Source organism: Chiloscyllium plagiosum, chromosome 1 (genome assembly GCF_004010195.1).
Source record: "Chiloscyllium plagiosum isolate BGI_BamShark_2017 chromosome 1, ASM401019v2, whole genome shotgun sequence".
Classification (NCBI taxonomy): domain Eukaryota; kingdom Metazoa; phylum Chordata; class Chondrichthyes; order Orectolobiformes; family Hemiscylliidae; genus Chiloscyllium; species Chiloscyllium plagiosum.
Genome location: NC_057710.1, coordinates 29,473,547 through 29,483,476, shown reverse-complemented (window position 1 = coordinate 29,483,476; position 9,930 = coordinate 29,473,547). Strand labels below are relative to the sequence as shown.

At 46.1% G+C, this 9,930-nt stretch overlaps 1 protein-coding gene across 8 annotated transcripts in view; it reads right to left on the bottom strand.

The window, feature by feature from the left end:
* Positions 1-9,930, bottom strand: part of LOC122560229 (fibroblast growth factor receptor 3-like) — a 177,392-nt gene that overhangs the window by 8,282 nt on the left and 159,180 nt on the right. For all 8 annotated transcript variants that reach the window (XM_043710819.1, XM_043710906.1, XM_043710729.1 and 5 more), the window contains 4 exons: positions 8,173-8,363; positions 6,928-7,050; positions 5,484-5,554; positions 4,910-5,047 (listed from right to left, as the gene is read on the bottom strand). In XM_043710819.1, the coding sequence (XP_043566754.1) occupies positions 4,910-5,047; positions 5,484-5,554; positions 6,928-7,050; positions 8,173-8,363 (523 nt within the window). The remainder of the gene's footprint in view (positions 1-4,909; positions 5,048-5,483; positions 5,555-6,927; positions 7,051-8,172; positions 8,364-9,930) is intronic.

Here is a 9,930-nt window from a genome sequence, read left to right as displayed (position 1 = left end):
AGTGTTGCTGAACAAAGAGACCTTGGAGTGCAGGTTCATAGCTCCTTGAAAGTGGAGTCGCAGGGAGATAGGATAGTGAAGATGGCATTTGGTATGCTTTCCTTTATTGGTCAGAGTATTGAGTACAGGTGTTGGCAGGTCATGTTGCGGCTGTACAGGACATTAGTTAGGCCATCGTTGGAATACTGCATGCAATTCTGGTCTCCTTCCTATTGGAAAGATGTTGTGAAACTTGAAAGTGTTCAGAAAAGATTTACAAGGATGTTGCCAGGGTTGGAGGATTTGAGCTAAAGGGAGAGGCTGAACAGGCTGGGGCTGTTTTCCCTGGAGCGCCGGAGGCTGAGTGGTGATCTTATAGGGTTTACAAAATTATGAGGGGCATGGATAGGATAAATAGACAAAGTCTTTTCCCTGGGGTGGGGGAGTCCAGAACTAGAGGGCATAGGTTTAGAGTGAGAGGTGAAAGATATAAAAGAGACCTAAGGGGCAACTTTTTCATGCAGAGGGAGGTATGTGTATTGAATGAGCTGCCAGAGGAAGTGGTGGAAGCTGATACAATTGCAACTTTTAAGAGGCATTTGGATGGGTATATGAATAGAAAGAGTTTGGAGGGATATGGGATGGGTGCTGGCAGGTGGGACTCGATGGGGTTGGGATATCTAGTCGGCATGGACGGGTTGGACCGAAGGGTCTGTTTCCATGCTGTACATCTCTATGACTCTATGGTAGGGGACTCAATAGTCAGACGGATTGACAGGAGATTTTGTGGTCAGGAACGGGACTCCCGGAAGGTATGTTGCCTCCCTGGTGCCAGGGTCTGGGATGTTGCCGATCGGGTTTACAAGATTCTGAAAGGGGAGGGGGAGCAGCCAGAAATTGTGGTACATAATGGCACCAATGATACAGCCAGGGAAGGGATTGAGGATCTGAAAAGTGACTACAGAGCGCTAGGTTGGAAGCTGAAGAGCAGGACGAATAGAGTAGTGATTTCAGGTTTGCTACCGGTGCCATTAGACAGTGAGATGAGGAACAGTCAGCGAATGCAGCTTAACATATGGCTGTGAGGCTGGTGTGGGAGGGAGGGCTTCAGATATCTAGACCATTGGGATACCTTCTGGGGAAGGTGGGACCTGTACATGAAGGATGGGTTGCACCTGAACTGGAGGGGTACAAATGTCCTGGGTGGGAGATTTGTTCGTGTGATTCGGGAGGGTTTAAACTAATTTGGCAGGGGGAGGGAACCAGAGAGGTCTGAGAGGGGGTCAGTTGCGGACGTGACAGTGACAGGATATATTGAAGCTAAAATGAAGGTTTTTCACGCGATGAAACAAAGGGATCGGTTAAAGCGTGTCTGCTTTAATGCAAGGAGTGTCCGAAATAAGAGTGACAAACTTAGAGCATGGATCAGTACGTGGGACTACGATGTTGTGGCCATAACGGAGACGTGGGTGCCACAGGGACAGTAATGGTTGCTTGATGTCCCAGAGTTTAGAATGTTCAAAAAGAACAGGGAGGGTGGAAAAAGAGGAGGGGGTGTAGCATTGCTAATCAGAGAGTGCATCAGCTACAGAAACGATGGTTTGTCTACTGAGTCAGTATGGGTGGAAGTTAGGAACAGCAAGGGAACAGCCACCTCATTGGGGGTTTTCTACAGACCCACTAATAGCAGTAGAGAGATTGAAGATCTCATAGGCGGGCAGATTCTGGAGAAATGCAAAAGTAGCAGGGTTGTTGTTATGGGTGATTTCAACTTTCCCAATATCAACTGGAACCTCCTAAGTGTAGATGGTTTGGATGGAGGCGTTTTTGTCAGGTGTGTTCAGGAGGGTTTCCTTACTCAGTATGTAGACAGGCCAACAAGGGGAGAGGCCATTTTGGATTTGGTGCTCGGCAACGAGCCAGGACAGGTGTCAGATCTCTCGGTGGGAGAGCACTTTGGTGACAGTGATCCCAACTGCCTCACATTTAGCATAACCAAGGAAAGTGAAAGGAGCAATTACTGAGGGAAGATATTCAATTGGGGAAAAGGAAATTATGATGCTATCAGACAGGAGTTGGGAAGTATAGACTGGGAGCAATTGTTCTACAGAAAGGACACAGCAGACATGTAGAGACTACTTAAGGAGCAGTTGTTGCAAGTGATGCACAAAATTGTTCCTCTGAGACAGGTAAGAAGGGGTAAGATTAAGGCACCTTGGATGACGAGAACAGAGGAGCTTCTCGTCAAAAGGAAGAAGGCAGCTTATGTAAGATGGAGCAAGCAAGGATCTAGCACAGCTTTAGAGGAATACAGGCTTGCTAGAAAGGAGCTCAGAAATGGACTGAGGAGAGCCAGGAGGGAGCATGAAAAAGGCTTGGCAGGAAGGATTAGGGAGAACCCAAAGGTGATTTACTCATACATGAGGAATAAGAGAATGATCAGGGAGAAGGTTGGGCCGATCAGGGATAGCGGAGGGAACTTGTGCGTGGAGTCTGAGCAGATAGAGAAGCCCTAAATGAGTTTTTTGCTTCGGTTTTCATCAAGGAAAGGGAACTTGTTATAAATGAAAACTTAGAGGAGCTGGATACAGTCTTAATCAGGTGAAGATTGATGAAGTTGATGTGCTAGAAATCTTGGAAAACATTAAGACTGATAAGTCCCCAGGTCCAGACCAGATTTACCCTAGGCTGCTCCGGGAAGCGAGAAAGGAGGTTGCTAAGCCGCTGGCGAGGATATTTGCTTCCTCACTCTCCACGGGAGTCGTACCGGAGGATTGGAAGGAAGCGATTGTTGTTCCTCTTTTCAAGAAGGGTAATAGGGAAATCGCTGGCAATTACAGGTCAGTCAGTCTTATGTCTGTGGTCAGCAAAGTTTTGGAAAGAATTCTGAGGGATAGGATTTATGACTATTTAGCAAGGCATAGTGTGATTAGAGGCAGTCAGCTTGGCTTTATTAGGGGCAGGTCATGCCTCACAAATCTTATTGAGTTCTTTGAGGAGGTGTCAAGACAGGTTGACAACGGTCGAGAAGTGGATGTGGTGTATATGCATTTGATAGGGTTCCCCATGGTAGGCTCATCTATAAGGTCAGGAAGTTTGGCTATCTGGATTCAGAATTGGCTGGCTGACAGAAGGCAGAGAGGGGTTGTAGATGGAAAGTATTCTGCCTGGAGGTCAGTGTTGAGTGGGGTCCCGCAGGGCTCTGCACTTGGGCCTCTGCTCTTTGTAGTTTTTACAAATGACTTGGATGAGGAGGTTGAGGGATGGGTTAGTAAATTTGCAGATGACACAAAGGTTGGAGGTGTCGTCGATAATATAGAGGGCTATTGCAGGCTGCAGCGCAACATAGACAGAATGCAGAGCTGGGCTGAGAAATGGCAGATGGAGTTCAGCCTGGATAAATGCGAAGTGACGCATTTTGGAAAGTCGAACTCGAATGTTGAATATAGGATTAAAGACACGATTCTTGGCAGTGTGGAGGAACAGAGGGATCTGTGTGTGCAGGTACATAGATCCCTCAAAGTTGCCACCCAAGTGGATAAGAAAGCATATGGTATTTTGGCTTTCATCAACAGGGGGATAGAGTTTAAGAGCAGTGAGGTTTTACTGCAGCTCTACAAGTCCTTGGTGAGGCCACACTTGGAATATTGTGTCCAGTTCTGGTCGCCCTACTATAGGAAAGATACAGAGGCTTTGGAGTTTTCTCTCTGGAGAGAAGGAGGAAGAGAGGAGACCTGATAGAGGTGTACAAAATAATGGATAGAGTCAATAGCCAGAGACTTTTCCCAAGGCAGGATTGACTGGTACGAGGGTCATAGTTTGAAGATATTAGGAGGAAGGTATAAAGGAGATGTCAGAGGTAGGTTCTTTACGCAGAGAGTTGTGAATGCATGGAATGCCTGGCCAGCTGTGGTGGTGGAAGCAGGGTTACTGGGGACATTTAAGCAACTGCTGGACATGCACATGGATAGCAGTGAGTTGAGGGGTGTGTAGGTTGTTTCTATATTTTACATTAGGATTAAATCTTGGCACAACATCGTGGGCCTAAGGGCCTGTTCTGTGCTGTACTTTTCTATGTTTCTATCTACGTTCTCCCTTTCCAGAGTGAAGGCTCAAATCATTCAACACGCTTCCAATATCCTGCAGCTTCACACACAGATGGGCCCCCAGCTCTTTCCCTGGTTAACCTTTTCTCTTTAATATATTTATAAAATATCTGACGATGTTGGGGATGTCGATTATTTAACCATTGGGGATTATTTTACTCTATTGTGGGTGTGGATTATTTTACTGTATTGAGGATGTAGGTTGTTAGTAGTTACGTTATTTACATCTCCTGCAGTAGCTCTTGCGAGGGTCTATCAGTGCAAGTAGCCCAGGGAGAGGGCTCCTCTGTAATGCCATTCAGGGAATGATATGCAGATATGAAAAGAAAGTAAAATCCCTATAAATGTAGAGAGAGACTTCATGCAGTAACAAAAACAAAGAAACATAAACAATTCAACTAATGCCCCAAGTGAAAGCTGCTAACATAGAATCCCTACAGCGTGCAAACAGGTCCTTCGGCACAACAAGTCCATACCGACCCTCTGAAGAGTATCCCACCCAGACCCATTCCTCTCCATGTACCCCTGACTAATGCACCTAACCTATACATTCCTGAACACTATGGGCAACTTAGCATGACCAATTCACCTAACCTGCACATCTTTGGATTGTGGGAGGAAATCGGAGCACCCGGAGAAAATCCACGCAGACAATCACCCAACGCTGGAATCAAACCCTGGCCCCTGGCACTGTGAGGCAGCAATGCTAACCACTGAGCCACCCCACAATATCCTGACACTTTCTCGCAAAGCAGCAAGCTACGTTTTGCAATGTTAAGTCAACAATTTAGCGATGTGGATTGGAATAATGGGCTACTGCTTACAGCTCATGGGTACAATTTGCTGGCTTGTCCATTCGATGGCCTTCTTTCAGCAGTTTGAAGAGCTCCTCTACTGGGATTCCGGGATAAGGAGATCCTCCCAGTGTAAAGATCTCCCACAACAGGACTCCATACGACCAGCTGGGAATGAGAAAAGAATTGAAACCTAATTCACTGAAGCCTTTTTTTGTACCGACCTCATTCTCTTGATGCTGTCATGCGTGGTTAACATAGTTATCAATGGCGTGACTTAATTGAATAAACTCTTTTCTAGTTACTTGGAGTGATCCCTTCAATCACAGAAAAGATCAGTGCACGCAAATGCTGGAATTAAAATGACCAGTTAATCAGATAGTTGACAGGCTGTTTATAACTTGGCCACTCTCCTGCCAAGACCCTGGAGCAGAACTAATGACATTCTTTTTCTCCAAGTGCGTTTCCCTAGACTGCACAATGGGAAGCAAGTCATGGAGCCAAATCTGACTATTGTCACTTTCCTTTACAAAAGGACCAACGCATTTTAGGAAGAGCTAAGTTGATTTTTAAATAAAAAGCATTTCTAATGGGCAGCACTTACACATCACTCTGGTGGGTGTAGACTCTGTCGAAGAGAGCTTCAGGAGCCATCCACTTTACTGGCAGCCTCCCCTTTAATAATACAATATGGCAGTTATGATTTAATCACACATTCAGGCAGCTACAAAGGCACTAACCGGATTGCAATCATTTTATTTTTTAACCAGCTACAATTACTACAGATAGGATTAAAAACACAGTGCATGATATGGAAATGAGTCCATAGAATCACGAACACCTACAGTACAGAAGGAGGCCATTCAGCCCATTGAATCTGCACTGATCCACCATAGAAAACCCCACCTTATCTCCATAATCCTACATTTCCCATAGCTAATCCAAACATCCTGGAGCATGGCCAATCCACCTGACCTGCACACCTTTGTGACTGCAGAAGGAAACCAGAGCAAACCCATGCAGTCAGGGGAGAATGTGCAAACTCCACACAGTTGCCCGAGGCTGGAATCGAACCCAGGTCTGGTGCTGTGAGGCAGCAGTACTAACCACTGAGCCACCGTCCCACCTGAGCTGGTATCTATCCTCCACATAAGTCATTTTCCACCCCTCTTCAAAATCCCATCAAAATATCCTTCTGCCTCTTTCTCTTTTTTGTGCTTATATAGCTTTCAGTACAATTTACTTCAACTAATGTATGTTATGGCAAGTTCCAAATTCAAACCATTCTCTAAATATGATGCTTTCCCTGTGTATCTTATTGGATTGACTAGTTTTCTTTAGATTAGATTCCCTACAGTATGGATTCAGGCCCTTCAGCCCAACAAGTCCACACCGACTCTCTGCAGAGTAACCCACCCAGCCCCATCTCCCCACATTTACCCCTGACTAATGCACCCTATCACTGTGCGCAATTTAGCATGGCCAGTTCACCTGACCTGCACATCTTTGGATTGTGGGAGGAAACTGGAGCACCCAGAGGAAACCCATGCAGACACGGGGAGAACGTGCAAACTCCATACAGACAGTCGCCCAAGGCACGAATTAAACCCAGGTCCCTGGTGCTGAGGCAGCAGTGCTAACCACTGAGCTAGCATGCCGCCCACAGGCGTGATTATTTCATATCTATCGTCCTAAATCTGGTCATTTCAAAACACTATCTCAACATTTACCTTTTCATAATCTAAAAGGCCTCTATCTGGTCACCCCTTGGCCTTCTCTTTCTTCAGGTCTTTTAGCCAAAGATGTGCAGGTCAGGTGATTGTGTTATTGTATTAGTCAGAAGGAAATAGGTCTGGGTGGGTTACTCTTTGGAGGGTTGGTCTGGACTTGTTGGGCCAAATGGCCTGTTTCCACACTGTAGGGAATCTAATCTAATCGAACCAGCTGCAGCCTGTTCAGCCGCTCCCAATCACCTAATGCTCCCTCCAGCTGCCACCACCAGTCACTTTAGCCTCCACCATACGTAATAGGCTGCTGTTTTAACTCACATTTGTTGTTTTCTTGTAGTAGTCGATGTTGTGCACGTCTCTGGCCAGACCAAAGTCGGCAATCTTCATCACATTATCGTCCGTCACCAGTACATTCCTGGCTGCCAGATCCCGGTGAATACACTAACCGGAAAACAAATTCCCCAAACAGAACAATTAAACTGTTTACCAGAGGAAAGAAAATAAACCATTCAGTCAGCACAGCGTTCACATTTCTCCATCTATTATGCCTCTGCTCCCTGTGTCAGAGCTGCTGATTATGAACATTTGAGTCCATTAACACTCAATTTTTAAAATTTCTGTTTTGGTAACCGTGTGTAGCTCAGGGTTATAAATTAGATTAATTACAGTTGTCTTATACGTCGATGATTTGACTTTTAAAAATCCAAAGACATTCCCCCAACCCCTTCGCAATCGAATTCAGGCACGGCAAAGCCACCTGTCTTAGATGAGGTCTCTGGGAAGTGCCGCCATTTTGATCGTGGACTAGCCAGGGCAGCACCTTGATGTCACCGGTGAAAGCCACCAGCAGATGATGGCCATATTTCTAAATTCATTGTGGGCCCTTGAGGGATGCAGGAATGTTTCCCTTGGCCTCAAAATCTCTTAGGCCTCCATCCCACCCTGACTTACTTTGCCAGGTTTCATTTCCATGACTCCTGAGGCCTTAGTCTGCCATCCTCTGTATGTATTCTAATTACAGTCCACTCTCGCTATTGCTGCTATCATCCTGGGTCACTATCAGGACATGCCTCCCTTCTGTTTCAGGCAGGCTGTACTAGCCCACTGTAAATTACATAGTATGGAGCAGGGTAAGGGAATGTGACATTCACTGCATCCATCCACTTTTCTAATGAGGACACAGTCTTCCTCTGGGTCTGTGGGCAGGTCAGCTAAAACCAACAACAGATTCTGAGACAAAACCTCAGCAGGCAAGTCAGCAACTGACAGAAGGGTCCACAGTTTTGCTTTTCTCTCCTACAGATGCTACATGACTTGCTCCATCAGCAGTTTCTGTCTTTGTTCTATGAGGAATAGCTTCTTGGCCAAGACCTTCAGTTTCCTGCAGAATAGTGTCGACATATCTGCATTGAGAACAAAATACTTGGAAATGCTCCTGGAGTGCTCTACCCTGCTGGACTGAATGGCTTACTCCCTTCTCCTATGGAGATTTTCAATGTGTCTACATCATGTCTACCACAGCTTGCAAAAGAGAATAGGCTGAGGAAGTGACTGAGTATTCACCTTTTGAGAAGCCAGGTATTCCATGCCGCGTGCCACCTGGTAGGCACAAGATATGAGATCCTTGAAGGTGAGCTGCTCATCTGGCACTTTGCAAGTGTCGAAAGAATAGTCCATGCCAGGCGGTCGTCGGGCTTTCAGGTATTCCCTCAAGTTGCCTTTCGATGCATACTCCACGATGACATAGAGTGGACCTGAATGGGGTTGGGAGGCTGCATATTACATTCCAGGGAAAGGAAGCAGTGTCAACATAAGGATTAGTCCCTAGGGAGTGCCATCACCCATCAGCCCACCGAGGAATGGGCTCTTTCTGTGCCAACATCTGGGGACTCCTGGCTTGCCGGCAAGACTGAAGGAAGCTAACAAGTATTGTCACACCACAGAAAAACAAATAACCAGGCAGTGTGTACATCAAGAGACGGGTTGAATTCCATGATCAAACAGACACAGTGACCATAAGACCATAAGAAATAGGAGTGGGAGTAAGGCCATTCGGCCACCAAGTCCACTCTGCCATTCAATCATGGCTGATGGGCATTTCAACGCCATTTACCCGCACTGATGGCACCATTATCAATCAGAATTCATGATCAGACCTCATGGATCAGTGTTCAACTGAACTGACTTCATACCACTGCCACTATTATGGATCACACTTTGTACTGCCTGGTAATACCCTAACGAATCTGTCAGGCTTACTTTGACATTTGAAGAGAGACTGGATATTTTAGGACTATATTCACTTCAGTTTGAAGAAAGGGCAGAGGGATTTCATAGTAAAATTTGAAATTCTAACGCATGTACACAGAAAAAACACAGGAAGGATGTTCCTAATGACTGATTTAGACAAGGAAATGAATAAAAAATACTAGGAGGGATATGGGACAAATGCAAGCAGGTGGGACTAGCTTCGTTTGGGATTATAGTCAGCATAGGAGAAAGTGAGGACTGCAGATGCTGGAGATCAGAGCTGAAAATGTGTTGCTGGAAAAGCGCAGCAGGTTAGGCAGCATCCAAGGAACAGGAGAATCGACGTTTCGGGCATAAGCCCTTCCTGAAGTAGGGCTTATGCCCGAAACGTCGATTCTCCTGTTCCTTGGATGCTGCCTGACCTGCTGCGCTTTTCCAGCAACACATTTTCAGCATTATAGTCAGCATAGACTGGTTGTACTGGAGAGTCTGTTTTTGTGCTGTTTGACTCCATCACTGGGGAGTCCAGAACTAGGAGTCACAGTCTAAGGATGCAGGGTAGGCCAGTTAGGACTGAGAGGAGGAGAAATCTCTTCACCCAGACATTGGTGAGCCCATGGAATTCTCTGTCACAGAAAATGCTGAGGCCAAAATATTGCACATTTTCAAAAAAATGTGTTAGATATAGTTATCAGGCTAAAGGGATTGAAGAGAAAGTGAGGTCTGCAGATGCTGGAGATCAGAGATGGAAATGTGTTGCTGGAAAAGCGCAGCAGGTCAGGCAGCATCTAGGGAACAGGAGAATCGACGTTTCGGGCATTAGCCCTTCTTCAGGAATGAGGAAAGTTGGTCCAGCAGGCTAAGATAAAAGATAGGGAGGAGGGACTTGGGGGAGGGGCGTCGGAAATGTGATAGGTGGAAAGAGGTCAAGGTGAGGGTGATAGGTCAGACTGGGGTGGGGGAGGAGAGGTCGGGAAGAAGATTGCAGGTTAGGAAGGCGGTGCTGAATTCAAATTCAGCACCGCCTTCCTAACCTGCAATCTTCTTCCCAACCTCTCCGCCCCCACCCCA